General features: G+C 35.7%; 1 protein-coding gene across 2 annotated transcripts in view; it reads right to left on the bottom strand.

The window, feature by feature from the left end:
* LOC128014836 (nipped-B-like protein A) overlaps positions 1-15,661 on the bottom strand; it is a 36,360-nt gene that overhangs the window by 1,092 nt on the left and 19,607 nt on the right. For both annotated transcript variants that reach the window (XM_052598505.1, XM_052598506.1), the window contains exons 18-44: positions 15,537-15,617; positions 14,985-15,085; positions 14,764-14,890; positions 14,599-14,681; positions 14,367-14,499; positions 13,564-13,707; positions 13,367-13,453; positions 12,400-12,617; positions 12,186-12,288; positions 11,995-12,093; positions 11,770-11,916; positions 10,882-11,016; positions 10,668-10,766; positions 9,841-9,894; positions 9,643-9,751; positions 8,484-8,614; positions 7,666-7,806; positions 6,396-6,644; positions 5,959-6,049; positions 5,262-5,435; positions 4,902-5,092; positions 4,016-4,123; positions 3,231-3,431; positions 2,985-3,131; positions 1,678-2,066; positions 1,404-1,578; positions 1,044-1,226 (exon numbers count right to left, since the gene is read on the bottom strand). In XM_052598505.1, the coding sequence (XP_052454465.1) occupies positions 1,044-1,226; positions 1,404-1,578; positions 1,678-2,066; positions 2,985-3,131; positions 3,231-3,431; positions 4,016-4,123; positions 4,902-5,092; positions 5,262-5,435; positions 5,959-6,049; positions 6,396-6,644; positions 7,666-7,806; positions 8,484-8,614; positions 9,643-9,751; positions 9,841-9,894; positions 10,668-10,766; positions 10,882-11,016; positions 11,770-11,916; positions 11,995-12,093; positions 12,186-12,288; positions 12,400-12,617; positions 13,367-13,453; positions 13,564-13,707; positions 14,367-14,499; positions 14,599-14,681; positions 14,764-14,890; positions 14,985-15,085; positions 15,537-15,617 (3,900 nt within the window). The remainder of the gene's footprint in view (positions 1-1,043; positions 1,227-1,403; positions 1,579-1,677; positions 2,067-2,984; positions 3,132-3,230; positions 3,432-4,015; positions 4,124-4,901; positions 5,093-5,261; positions 5,436-5,958; positions 6,050-6,395; positions 6,645-7,665; positions 7,807-8,483; positions 8,615-9,642; positions 9,752-9,840; positions 9,895-10,667; positions 10,767-10,881; positions 11,017-11,769; positions 11,917-11,994; positions 12,094-12,185; positions 12,289-12,399; positions 12,618-13,366; positions 13,454-13,563; positions 13,708-14,366; positions 14,500-14,598; positions 14,682-14,763; positions 14,891-14,984; positions 15,086-15,536; positions 15,618-15,661) is intronic.

Here is a 15,661-nt window from a genome sequence, read left to right as displayed (position 1 = left end):
TGAGCAAAGACTGCTCAGACGATCTCGAAGTAGCCTACTGGCTCTAACTATTTATATGAATGTGCGCTTATTACATGCATTTATCTTACATGGTTTCTGCCGGTTTTATGAAGGGAAATGTAACTTTTTAAGAACATGTTTAGAAAGTTTTATTTAGGAAATACTATTGAATCGAACAATACATCGGTGTTAGCAACCGTTCAAAGTAAAAATAAAATAAAAATTTCCAACAGATCTTCATTACTTTAAAAAAAAATATTTTGAAATTAAGTGAGTATATAAACAAAAACAAATTACTGCCAATGGGCTTACCCAAAAAAAAAAAAAACATTCAAAGCAAAAACTAGTTTTCAACCTCCACTGACAAGCATTTTGTTCTTTTTTGAGCTTAAACTAAATTTTGTTCAGTTTCTCAGAACACAACACTTGTTTAATTTGCATCTTTAGTAAATGTATCTTGATTTAAGCATGTTAAGGTATTTGTATTGGAAAACAAAGCAATACGGAGTAAGATTTTTTTTTTTTTTTTTTTTGGCAGTGCCAGCAATATTTAATGCCAAATTTTTATGAAATTATGACTGCATTCTCTAATTTTCAGAAAATTGGGGCAAATAAAAATACATTTAAGGTCTGTTTAAGACCCGCATAAATCCTGCTATAATAATAACAGCAAATTGTGATTACAGAGCAATTAACATTATACCAAAATGTACAGTGTAAAAAAAGTTCAAAGATTATTAAAGTACATTTTACAAGAAAATAATATTTTTTTTTTTTTTAATTTACATAGAATAAGCTAGCAATAGGATGGTAATGGGTGGTAAAGGCTGTGTGATATTGACAAAAATCATCTGGTATCTTGGCTAGAGCTTTGTTTGGAAATAAGGATATTGGTGAAACAAAGACAATACCGTGCCTAAAATATACCTCTCAATAGTTAACTGAGCTTTTGGAAAAAATCAATACTTGGTATTTCTACCATATCTAGTGTTTGAGTCTGCATGCAGCCAGGCTACATCAGGCATTGAAAGGCGTTCTCTCACCCCTGGTGTCCTCTCCTCTCCGTCACTGTCCTCATCCTCCGAGTCAACGGTGTGATGGTTTCGGGGGCTTGTGCCTGCTCCCCCCAGCAGTGCAGTGATGGCTTTATTCCTCACGTTTGCACTCGTATCTCTATCCTCTTCATCCTCTTCATCAGGGTCTAGGTGCTCCATCAGCAACTTAAACTGAGGATCAAACATCAAAGTATAAACCAGCAATTCTCAACAGTTTGGCTTAAATATATATAGAAAATTAACAATGCTTTTGTGATTTCAAAAAGTATCTTTTTATACATTTCATATTTAGTCTATTATTATACACTTTTTTTATGTATTAAAGAAAATTTGTAAAAGCGAGCTCACATCGAGGTACTGTTTGACGATCTTCCTCTTCAGCTCATAGGTCATATCATCATGAACCTCGTCATTGTGGAGGAAGTCGATGGTCTGCCGTGGACTGAAGTTAACCGATGACTTCCTGTTGACGGCTTTATCGTACACCTTCGCAGACTCTGTGGGAGAGTACTTCTGAATTTTGCTGCGATGGAAGGGAGCAGAATAAAGAGGGTAAATATAAAACCTAAAGAGAAAAGCAATCATTTCAGGGTTGCTGGGATGCATGATGGGTGTTTGCTACCTGTCCGAGAAGCCGTAGAGGTTTTTGAGGTGTTGTTTAAGCACTAGCAGTAACAATATGCCCTGTGATGCCCTAGCAAAGTCCAGGAGAGATGTTGTGTCATCAGGGAGACGCTCCATTACAGCATCAGCATCCTCCAGGTCAGTATCAGAATCTGACTCTGACTGTCTGGCTCCCTCTGTGGGCTTGGGCTTCCTCACCCGCTGTCCCTCCTCGTCCTCCTCATAATCATCCTCGTCATACTCTTCATCTCCACTGTTCCTTTCTCGTTCCTCGTTCTGCTCTGCCTTCTCCTCCTCCGAACCGTTCTGCTGCTGTTGCAGTTGGGGGCGTCTTCGCCGTCGTCGCCTCCTTTTCCTGCTCTTCCTGCCCGGCACCTTAACGAGAGACTGGGTACGACAGGACTCATTAACATTACCATCCATGATTACATCTAATAAACAACCGTGTGTTAAATACAGTCATAACAGAGGTTATTTACATACATAAAACGATATATACACATTTACATATAAACTTTAAGGGACAGTAGTAAGTGGCGTAATTGCATTAATGGAGAATGTTTAGTTTTAAAATCTAAATTATGTTTTTGGTGCAAAAAAAAAAAAAAACCCTGATCATTTAACAATAATATAAAAAAATATCAAATTAAATATGACTATTCAAATATAATAATATTATTATTTTTATTATTATTATTATAAATTACTATATTTTATAACAAAAAAACAAAACAACCAAATGACTAAAATAATATTGAACTGTAAAATAAACAAGTATTAATTACAATAATTGTATTTTACAGAACAGACAAATTGATTTAAAACTCACACCACCCTGTTTTGGGAAAAATAGGAAAATTTATGTAAAAATTATATTTCTCTGTAAAGAAATTTTAAGTAAACGTACGAAATCCCTAAGTTTTTCTCCAGTGTTTTACCACCTCAAAAATACACCTCATTATCATTTTCTAACCTTGTTATATTGATATTTCAGTTAAAATCTAAAATTTTATTTAATGTTGCGCAAATTTTTTCTTGTGGTCTCGGAAATGGTATTGCATATCAATATTTTTCAAGGTATCGTATCGAAGTTTCAGAATTACAGTATAACAACAAAACTAATATTCCTTCATTACTTTTAAATGCTGGGTCACATTATCAGCGACCCAAACTCAGAGCACTTGCAGAGATGAGTTTATGTTCTGCTCTGAGACACTAAAAACACAGGATCATGAGCTGCTTGTGTGTAAATGAACAAAGTGAACTTTTTATAGAGGTACAGACTTTAGTTACAGACTCAAGTACCTCTTTAAATGTCTGCAGCAGGTTGCTGCCCGACACCGAGAGTGTGATGTCTATATGATGCATGATGAACAGCGGCTCCTCCTGAGACTGATAGGGGAAGTAGGCCAGATTATCAGCGATGAACAACAGCATGTTCACCTCAATCTTCTGCTCGGACACAGAGAGACAGACAGATGGAAAAGGTCAGTCTCAACATCACAACAAAGAGCCAACGTAAGGCAGAGCCAGACACAGAAGAGTGCTAACCGAGCTGTCGTCGAAGAGACTGAGCAGTGAGATGAGGAAGGCTCGCCGGTGTTGTCTGTTTGTGCGGATCATGCTGTAGAGGTGGGAACACTGAGCAGAATGGGACTCGTCCTGACGGAAACCACGGATCACAGATCCCGCTGATCCCAAGACGGCCTGCTGCACTTGGAATGACATCTTCATTCCGGCTACAGCCTTCATCTGTAGAGTAATTCAAATTATATCCTTTAAAAGCAGTTCAAGTAAATATTGCAATAAGCAATTCAATAATAACCCAGGAATAACACGATAAAATTTTCATACACACCCGTCAAAAAAAAAAAAAAAAAGTAATTTTTGCAGTTTCATTTCCATATTTTGACTTATTTTTAGATACCCTTTAAAATTAACAACAACAACGAAATGTGCAAAAATTCTAATTATTTAAGCAGAACAGTATTTAAAACAGAACTGAATTAAAACAAATTAAAAGTATTCAGGTATTTTATAGATTTATATAACAATAATAATCAACTGATTTAATTTAAACTAGAACTATTATAACAACTATTAACATTTTTAACTAAAGTTAATGCATGTATGCATAAGTATATAAACACACACACAAATAATATACATACATCAATATTGTAATACACACACATAAATATTCTTAAATGAACTCTCATTCATGTCTGTAATGTATACAGCATCAGTAGGAATGCTGAAACAGAATGATCCAATTAGTAATACAATTATGATCCAGCATGAGATACATATGACAAGGTGTGTGGATTGGTGCTCACATGGATGAATCCAGTGTATTTCTTATCAATCTCCACCAGCTGCTGGTCTGCTTTGTTCCTCATGGTGGGCTCTGGGTCCGTGCCCATAGCGATCAGATATGGCACACACTGTGAATGGGAGGAGGAACGAAAGTGTCAAGTCCGTGTTAGTGTGCAAGTTCTGCAGCCAAGGTTGTGAAAGTGATGAGTAGGAAATTGTGTTAACTGGAATAAAGCACTCTTAACTGTAGCTGAAAGCACTACTAAATTAGTACTTATGCAAGAACATTTGTGTAAAGTTTGGGGTCAGTATGATTTTTTAAAAAGAAACTAACAGTTGTTACAAAACAGTTGCATTTCAAATAAATGCTGTTTTGTTTGTTTGTTTTTTACTTTCTATTTGGTTTCCAGCTAAATATAAAGAAGCACAACGGTTTTCAACATTGATAATAATCAGAAATGTTTCTTGAGCAGCAAATCAGCGTATTAGAATGATTTCTGAAGATCATGTGACTCTGAAGTCTAGAGTAATGATGATCACAGGAATAAATTACCATTTAAAATATAGTAAAATAGAATAGTTTCATTTGTAATAATATTTCACAATACTGCTATTTTTTTTATTAAATAAAATAGCCTTGTTGAGCAAAAGAGACTTTAACATTAAAACATCTTTTGTAAAAAAAAATGCCATTTACTTTGCAATTGCTTGCACCAATGTATTTTATTCATAAGCGTGTTTCCTGGGAATCAAACCCGTGAATGTGGCATTGTAATTATAGCAATGTAAAACCACACAACTTGAAAAGAGTTGAGATGTGCAGAAGTTTATAATTCTGTTCAGGATTAGTGATGACATTGACGTTGGGTTTATAGTGTCAGTGTTGTTGTATAGGGGTGTGTGTACCTGTACGGGGTGTATGAGTCCCTGGCTGAGGGTCAGAGCGATCACATTGAGGGCGAAGTGTCGTACACTGGACTGTGTGTGGAAGAAAGACTCTAGCACCTGCTTCAAATAGAGCTGCATGATAGAGCTGCTCATTCCAGAGGAGATGTCACCCATCTCTTTCAGATCCTCTTGCTTTGACAATTTCTGCCCTGAAAAGATAAAAACACAACAAGCTTTCTTTAAGGGTGTTACAGAGTTTATAGAGCCTTATGGAGTTTTGGCAAAGTTTTCTGCTGTTAGTGTGGTCAATGTCACCATATGAATTTCTGCAGTTATTCTCATAACTAAATCTTTACACATATGTTAATGGTCACTCACACTCTCTGTCGGCCTCCTGCATGCGAGAGTCCTCCTCCTGGAGATACATCTGGAGGTTTTTCAACACCTGGATCTTTAGCGTGATGGAGCAACGCTTATCAGACAGGAGCCCGTTATACAGAGACTTCACCTCTGGAACGAACATCTGACTCGGGTGCATGATGAACAGGAACCCTGCACGGCATAAGAAAAGCAATGATGGTGTTTTTTCTTTTTATTCAGTACTTATAATATTAATAATAAGTATAATTGCTATGATGCAAAATATGAAATCAATCAGAGAACTGGTTCTGTAACAAAAAGTGGAGAAAATACACAATTACGCATCTGACAAATTAAGCACTACCCAGTTCTACTTTTGAAGCGTTGCAATAGTTAACTAAAAAAACTAAAACTACAGAACACTGCTTTGACTAAATTAAAGCTGAAATAAAATATGAACATCAAAAAGAAATGTTGCCTTGTCAATTAACTGAAATAATTTTTAACTGAAGCACTAAAATAACAGAAATTAAAGTATAAATTAATTTGAATTAAACTAAAAATACATTTTAAAGCTATACAGAAATAATAAAAACACAACTGATAAAAGCACATAACAAATGTACTAAAACTGAAAAAAAGCTTATTCAAAATATGAATAAATACTATAATAGAATATACAAATATGAAAACAACAATGACTGTATCATCTTACCCAACCCAATGATGGCTTTGCATCTAACTTCTTCATCCTCGTGATTGGTGAAGTACAGTAATGATTCCAAAACCTTCTCCTTTATCACAACCTGTCAATAACAGTGTACGATTTCAGGTTTAAATAACATATAGTTAAGCATAAATTGAAATAAACCATACAAAATCCAAGTAATAAAACTGAGAATTAAACAAACTGACAATATTAGAAATATTTGATTAAATTCCCATAAATATCTATGGATAAATAAGTTTTAAAAAGCTACATATATCAATACAATACAAATATTAAGCAACTCAAGTCTTGTTTCAGTGAAATTAGTGTTTCTGAATGCTTATTAAGCTTAAGTCAATGAGCAACAAAGACATGGCAATCATGGTTGCATGTAAATTAGGTGCAGGTTTATGTATAATTGCATATCAGGAAAGGTTGTGTACCTTAGTAGTGCCCTTGAACTGCTCACGGTCGAAGTCAAAGTGTCTGCAGAGAGCTCCCACGGTGAAGAGAGATCTGAGCAGGGCTGCTTTGGTGGCAGCCAGTGCCATGCTGTTCGTACCCTCCTGATGCTGTAGCTTTAGCTTATTCAGAGCCCCATAATAACGGTTAAAACAGGCCCATACAAACTTATAATTATGAGTCACTTTATTCACTATCGCACCCAAACAGCTCACACAGTACTGGACAACCTGTGTGAAAGGATACAAAGAGAAAGAACTTAGTGGGATGTGTAGAAATAAGTTTCAAAAGTCTATCTGTAACCATATGTAGCGTCAAATGAACAACCAGCCAGTTGTTAGGCTAATTTAAGATTAATGGATCTTACAAATGAACATTTTTACCATTATTCTAAGAGGGGAGGTCTGATGGCATTTCATGCCTTCTGACTTATTTACACAATTAAAGAGTTGGATTCTCATGCTAAACATGGCCAAAGTAAAAAAAAAAAAAAAAAAAAAAAAAAAAGTGTTGGACAGAGTATTTCTATGCAAAATTCGCACCTTCAGGGTTTGTTTAAGTTTCAAAACGTTTTTTTTTTTTTATATGGCTCTTTATGACATCAAAAAGAGCAGAATTCCTTGTATAGGCACTTCTCCTGGAAAAGCGTGTGCACACGTCATGCTGAGCAAGAGCAAAAGCAGCACATAAATGTGCTTCATTCAGGTTACAGAAGTCATCTACAGATGAAGCACAGGACTTGCTCGAGAAGGATTTGAAAGAAGTGTGTTTCTGGTTGTGAGGGAAAGATAACACTGGGATCTTTGGGAAGCTACACAAGGTTAAGGGAACAGAGGATGCAGTTTGTTTCTCCGGGGCAGCAACAGAGTTGTGCAAGTGTGTTTGTTCCCAGCATTTTGGTGGCAAATGTTTTATAAACAAATTAAATCAAATCTGAGTCAGAATTTTTGTTCCTATTTTATTCATGTAGATGTCTCAGCATACAGAGCATAAGCTGCATGTGCTCTTGACCCACGGCACGCCTCTAGGAGCTCAACAGTTATCAGAGAAAAGCTATTGCATATGATATGCAATACTACTCTATAGGTCCTCAAGATTAACATGAGATTGGCAGAAACTGTGTGCTATGCCCACTTTAAAAAGTTACACAAAAAATCACTTTAAAATTGTTACAGTATTTTAGGTAAATCAAATGTTAATTGAGATATGTGAATTAAGTGCATGAGTAGTGTGTGAGTACAGGTCACTTACGGTCATCCCATATTTTAAGATGAGCTTCATCAGGTCTTCCTCAATGGTGGTCAGGAAGTTCTCGCTGGGGTGATCCATCAGAGGAACCACAAGCTCCAGGATCTTAGCAACGTTACAGATCACCATGAAGTCACTTTGAGACTGGGAAAATGACAAATGCATTACACATAAACACTGAAAACAAATGAAAAAAAACTTATGACTGACATACCTTGACAAAATATGATCTTAAAAAACTAGCAGTATACAGCCACTAGATGGCAGAATGACCTCAAATATTGAATTTTTTCCCCATTTGAGGTTTTAATATTTCTGGATTTAATTTCTAATGTTAAACAACATTTCAAACATAATCAAAAAGCAAGTCTAATTAATTAAAATCATGACACCACAATTTAACAACTATTCATTAAAGTTTTAACAAAAGTTGAATTTTTAGGGCCCTATTTTTCCCCAAATTCAATTTATTTCCATTAATTTTACTGGATTCTGTTTTTGCCTTTTATGCAATTTTCTGGATTATGTTTTAATGGTGGAATTAAATTGTAATAATAATAATAAAAAAAACCTAATTAAAATCATTCAACCTTTACAATTTAGCAACAACTTAGTAAAAGTTCTGCAAAAAGTTTAAATTCTTCCCAAATTCAGCCAGTTTTCTGGATTCAATTTTAACGGTTTAAATAAATTGTAATAATAAATAAGGTTTTTATTTTTGACAGAAAACAGATCATTTTTATTTTTCTAGATTTAAGATATCATTCCAGTTTATTATTAGAAATGGCAGGTTTTCTGTTCAAATTGAAGTCAGAACTTACACTGCACTTGGTGGTGAGGTAGGGCTGCATAGTCATGGCATGCTTGACCATCAGCTGCGCTCTGATCTTACTGAACAGATACAGTGTGGTGATGCACGCCACCAACCGCGTTGAGTTCACACTCTTGTGCTCTGCACACAGACAGCATCACAACAGCAAATTAATACATGTCGGGGGAAAAATATTCCTAAACTAGTAAGTTAATTAACTTAATTATTTATACATACAATAATATATTATTTACAAAATGTAAATTAAATGCAACTTACACACACACACACACACACACACACACACACACACACACATACAGACATACTGTATATATACACACACACACCTAAACTACAAAAAAGCAACACAAAGACTTCTAAGAAAACTCGGAGTGATGGTTAAAATAGAAAGTGATTCAGCTTTTGATTCAATTAATTGAAATTAAGTACCTATAAAGCCTATTGTATCATATTTGATACACGCACTTCTAAGACCTCTAAATTATCAACATGATCATAACTTAGCTGAAAAAACCTTAGACACAATTTACTACATCCTTTCTGTTGTCTGGAAAATCAGGGAAGATTTCAATTTGCAAAAATAAATATAAAAACACATTGTTATTCATATTTTAAGACGAACATTTAGTGGACTGAAGCAATTTAGCTTTACTTGATTGTCCATACATTTTAATTTTAGAGAAATCGTGTAAATCAATGCATCAAATATGATACATCAGGCTATAATTTGCTCATCTCTCAACCATCACTGTATGTAATTTTGAACAATAAAACAAACAGCTATTAGAATTTTATCATACTTCTTGGCTACATAATTATCAGCAATATCAGTTAACTGCATATTTTGCTCAGTTTGGTCCACCAGATAAAATTAAAGTGTTACTGAGTATGAGGTCTATATTCTACTATACCATACTACTTGAAACATAAAAGTCTAAGGCATCAAATAAATGTTACTCAAAAAAAGCACATATGCAAACTTTTTATATTTTGTGTATTTTGTATATAGTGTTCAATAAGCTGTTCCATTTCAATAAAACTATATATCTTTTGTGAGTATTATTTAATATATCAGGCTTTACAGAATGAATCAAGTGATATGCTAAAACAAACCAGATTTCCCAAGTCTAGTAGAATGTGCGTACCTGCAAGTGCCTCCTCGTATTTGAGGATGTACTCCACAAGATTGTCCACCAACTGAACACAGGCCTTCCTGGCTGGCTTATAGGACGAGTCCTCCTCTGACTTTAACAGCTATTAAAAACAAAACACGGTGAATTACAGTTCTACAGTCCTCCAAACTGGAGTCCAGAAGAGGGAAATGGATTTGACATAACACTTACGTTCTGCAGGAGCTGCTCAAACCAGTCATAGCCAGTGTCCTTACAGGCAGCGACCTGCAGGACAGAAAAGAACAAGTTCAGCTTGGGCATGATGCACTATTTTAGAGAAAAGCCATATTCACACTAGCTCTTTAGGTGTGGACAGGAGTCAGTCTGATCTGATTGATTTGTGTGAAAGCGATGACTAGTGGTTAAAATGGGTACTGCAGTCCAGATTCATAATATTGGAGAGAGTTGTTTCTCCCGTCCCTCCTCTTCAGACTCTATGCTTACACAGGTCGCCAAAGACTGAGGATTGAGTGCACTTGACAATCGAAAGTGACGCTTACACTGAAAGTTGAGGAGTTGATTTATTCATAGTTTAATATGCCTCTGGTCATAGAGCTGCTTAGTTGGATGCCATGGCTTTTTAGGTCAGGTAGAATCTGTGACCTCTGACCCAATTCATATTCAGAAATTGCCTTCAGGGAGCAGCTTACATTTGCATATCTTGCAATACATCTGTTGCAGAGAGATGCAAGCGCCACTGGAAGGCCTTATGTTCTGGTAGTAAAACCAAAAGGTATAAACACGTCTTCTCTAGTGTTACCCAGTTACAACCACAAACAGCTTGCAGTGGTTCTCACACTGATAATGAAGACACACTCGGATTTAGAGCCAAATAAAACAAATGCTGAATCGGAATCAAACTGACAACATTTTATATACACATAAACACACACACACACACACACACATATACATATAAAAATATGTGTTTGTGTATGAATGTGTTGGGTATATAATAAATACATAATAAATATTAGAATATAAAGATCTGGACTGACCACATCAGTGATGTTGAGAATCTTCCTGTTCATTGTCTCCTTGTCGTGGTTGGCTGTGGGCGTAAACCACAGCTTCTGGAATGTTTCATTCACCAGTTTCTGCAGGGAGGGAAAGACTGTTAGCTCACTTTTGTCACTAAATGGAAAAAGCTATCACAACAGAAGTTCAGCGCTGCATTTATCATGTAAAACAAAGGAAAGAACGTGGTTGCACCTTGATGCCCTCCTCGTCATTGACCCTGCGGATCATCTTCACACACATCTCTGTGATCTTACTAAAGTTGGGCTGCTCTAAACAGATGTCTCTCAGAATCTTGATCACCCTCTTTCTCACACTGATACCGGTGTCCTGGAGTGAAAGCACATCAGAACAATTGTAACTTTTCACAGATTACATGCACAGTATTCAACATAGCAGGAAAAAAACCATCAAGACTTCAAGCCAAAATTCACATCATTGTCTAATGTCCTAGGCCTTCAAAAGGTCACCATTAACTTCCAAAATCTGTATTCATATTTTTGTATTTTCTAGTTCATTACCTATATTCACAAATTGTTATGAGATCATAAAAGTTGTATACATCATACTTTTTTTTTAAGTCTCATGTTCATATTTATCTGATCAAAAACAAACAGCAAAACTGTGAAATATGATTAGAAATTAAAATAACCAAGTTTTAATGTAATATAGTTTAAAATGTAATTTATTCCTAGGATGGCAAAGATTAATTTTCAGCAGAATATATGGTACTGAAGTCTTCAGTGTCACATGATCCTTCAAAAAAAAAAAAAATTTCACTGTAATATGCTGATTTGCTGTCCAAGAGACATTTCTTATTATCTTGAAAACAGCAGTGCTGTGTATTTTTGAGGAAGCCATGAAACCGTTTTTTCAGGATTTTTTTGTTTAATAGAAAGCAAAAAAAATTATTAATAATAATATTATAAACATCAATTTTAATGCATTCTTCCTGAATAAAAGTAATAATTCTTTTAAAATAAATAAATAAAAAGAACCTGACCCCAAATGGTAGTGTACATTTACATATATACATTGATTAAAGCTTAAACTTTCAGACAGTGCTCTGAAGTGCTGTCATACCAGTATCCTCTCGATGAGCATGTCATAGTACTGCTCCGTCAGCTGAGGTCGACTCAACACAAACCGTCCCAGCAGCTCGACCGCCGCTTCCCTCACACTGGTGGAGTTATCCATCAACCGGCCGTGAACACCACGCTGCATATCAGACTACACAACACAGACAAAGTCACCAATTAAAAGACATTAACTCCAGCAGAATTACCTTAAGTGTTGTGCATTTCTTACCCTGGCCAGTATACTGGGGTCAACAGCCACCACCTCAGACAGACACTTCATGGCTTTGGTCCTCACAGCTATGGCACTCTCCCCTAAAACTCTCAGAATCTAAAAGGAAAATGCAAAAAAGATGCATTGGTTATGCACATTAATACAAGGTGGAAACTGATCTCGTCTACACTTCGGATCAATCTTCTCACCTGTGTCAGGTAGATGTCAAAGCTCTGAGAGAAGGGCCTGGTGGAAGCCAAATAGCGTACAATAAGGCAGGCATCCTCATAGTCCACAGTGTCTGAGTTCATCCTGTCAAAAGATTTATTTGGCATTAATTCCACAATATAACCCGTATGATACAGTCTTGACTGAGGCTGAGGATGTTACATCATTAAAGCAGTGATGCGTGCATGGTAATACCTGAGAGTAGTAAACTGACTGGGTGTTGATTTAATGACGATGTGGAGGAATTTCTTGCGAGTTTCTGCACGCTGCATGATGTCTCCGGTGGCCTGGAGCTCTTTGGCATGCTGTGTCCCATCAGAGTCATCCTCCTTTTGATTCTGATTCCTCATGGCCTTCTCAGCCTCCGTAGTGCAGTCTCTGAACCACTGAGCGATGTAAAATTTGCGTGCAAACTACAATACAAAATCAGATTGGCACGTTTGTCATAATGGATTAAGAAAAAAAAAAAAAAATCAGGATAAAAAAAATCAGGCAAATTAATGAAATCTGCTATCAGTAAAATGATAATTTTGAGCAAGACTCTATTATATAATAATTATGACAATAATAATTATCACTAACATTGTTAATCATCATCATTAAAAATTATAATAATAATAAATTACCACAATTATTGATATCTGCTTTAATTAAAACTATGATTTTGTGCATGTCTTTTTATTAACGTTATAAATAATATTAATATTTATATAATCATTTCATTATTAATATTAATCGTATTTAAATTACATACTGTATCAGTCAGTATTCTCTACATTTAATGGGATATTATTTCAGAAGTTAAATGTCATTATAAAATTACACAAATGGAGATATGAAATAAAATCTACATTCTCTTCAATTTAGAGTATATATATATATATATATATATATATATATATATATATATATATATATATATATATACATTTTACAGATTCTCTCTATCAATTTTCCTTATAATTTTAAGTATTTCAGAAGACACCTTCAATGTAAAATGTTTTTAAGATCATGAGAAACAAATTGGGTCATGCATGTCTCAACATCTGACTGGTACTGTTGCACACTATACATGATGACACTTGACCATGGAAAAACTCAAAGGCTGACAGGACTCTACATAAAGGCCACAGGACATGAAGAGCATCTGAGCTGGACTCACTGCGAGGGCAGGGTCTGTTTCTGCATTCTCATCCATATATCCCAGCAAGGCTTTCTGCAACCGCTGAGTCTCATCTCCCTCTGAGCTCTAAAGACACATAGAAAAAGCATTAAGTAAAAAAACGCAGACTGAAAATTGAGTGTTTATGAGATGTGTAATGTGTAATGCATGTGTAATGTAGATACATGTTTGCATACCTCTCTGATGATGCAGTCGATGGCTTTCTGGTCCATCTTGCTGGTGACAGAATCTTTCCTCAATCTGGCTGCTACGGTACCCAGATAATCCAGAGATGCCACTCGCAGTGCCATCTCTGTCTGCTTGTTACTGAATTGATGCACCTAGGGACAGAGCATGAAGGTCAAGGGTCACTGAAGAAGAAAGATCATCTGTATGGGTTTCACTGCAATCGCTGTAACTATTTTCTTTCATCATCCAAACTGATTTATTATTGATTTATTTAAATTTAGCAAACGCTTTTATCTAAAGCGACTTACAGTGCATTCAGGCTAACATTTTTTACCTAACGTGTTCCCTGAGAATCGAACCCACAACCTTTTGCGCTGCTAACACAATGCTCTACCACTGAGCCGCAAGAACACTATTTACAATGCTAGTTGCTCACAATTATATATAAAATACTCTTATTACTGTAGTAAGTACAAGAAATATGCAACAAGGACACTGTATTTTTAAGTAAAATATGGGTAGCTTTTAGTTTTCTAATCTATCCATACACGCATACATAATTTTATAAAAATGTATAATAAAAACAGTAATAACCTATATTAATTGTGAAATAAAAATATATGCATTATATTTATAATTATATAATAAAATTGTAAAACTTTATTTAGCACAAATCGCCTGAAGCTCCATCATTAACTCCTAATCCTAAATCACATAACATCATAAATATGCATGTGTTTTCATGTTTAAAACGGTCAGGGAAATGCAGGCTATGTTGCAGATAATGTGATTGGCTATGGCTTGTTCATACCAGTAATCTTCCCAGCAGGCTCAGCAGTAATTCTGAAGCGGGCCACTCGGGTTTGTTGACCGTAGACAGCAGATCCTGCACAAAATTCTCAAACAGCGGCCTGTAGTCTTCCTCACCCTGTTTACTACCACACCTGAGTAGTAGTAACAATACAAAAACATACAGTTAATACTACACACAGACACATACTTCATGAAGAAGAAAAAATTTAGAAAAGGAGGGTTGTTCTGACTTCTTGAGAAAGACAGAGAGGAAGTTCTGAGCCGTCCGTCTAGCCGTTTCATACGAGTTGGTAATGAACACATCGTCGTCAACCTAAAAACAGATCAAATTATATTGTATCCTGTAATCTACAGCAATAATAAAAACGTGAGAGTGGTGGATGAGCAACTAATACCTTCTTATGATCATCTTCAGAGTCTTTCTCAGAGGGCAGATGGACCACGCACTGAATCAGCTGCAGCACCAGAGCACTAACCATCTGAATGAATATGGGCTCCCCCTCAGCATCACTACTGTTCAACCTGAACACAGATATGACGTGCAGGAAATGCTTCTGTTTATCACAGTTACGTTTAGGCAGAACTGTCAGCTGAATACAAGCAGTTATAACAGTACCTGAAGTTCCTGAGGCTGCGTTTGCTGGTGGGCAGTCTGGCCAGAGAGGTGAAAATCTCCTCTAGAATTAACTGTCTATGCTTCTCGTAACGAGAGAAGACCTGAGACAAAGGGAGAAGCAAAAACCCTCCATCGGTGACATGTTTTTAGATATAGTTTAAATCATAACATAAAAATAATGTTCTGATTTCCACAACAACAACTTTGGTCGCAAAACAAGACGACAAAAAAGCAGCAATCCTGATTTTAAGTCAAAATGTGTATTAAAAGGACTACAATTTTAATTTAATTAGCAAAAAAATTGAAATTAAAAAAAGGAAAAAAGAAAGACTTTCCTGACATTAAGCCAAAATGTGTCTTAAAGGGAAAAAAATGCTATTTGTTATCATGTAATTGTAAAAAAATAATTTCATTACATTTATAATAGAGCTCATCTATGTGTTTACTCATCATTTATCAGATCAGAATCAGCTTTATTCGCCAAGTGTGCACACAAACACAAGGAATTTGTTGTGTTTTTTTCTAAGAAGGTCTGAATTTATGAAAACATACCGCTGTCACCAGCTTTATGGCACACAGCTGCAGCTCACTGACATTCTCCACAAAGAACGGAGTGATGCCCATCGAAGAAACCTACAGAAGAACAACGACACAGAGCGATACAACATGCAATAAGT

Source organism: Carassius gibelio, chromosome A5 (assembly GCF_023724105.1).
Source record: "Carassius gibelio isolate Cgi1373 ecotype wild population from Czech Republic chromosome A5, carGib1.2-hapl.c, whole genome shotgun sequence".
Classification (NCBI taxonomy): Eukaryota; Metazoa; Chordata; class Actinopteri; order Cypriniformes; family Cyprinidae; genus Carassius; species Carassius gibelio.
The sequence above is the reverse complement of the archived record's forward strand: the minus strand, read 5'-3'. Positions and strand labels throughout refer to the sequence as shown.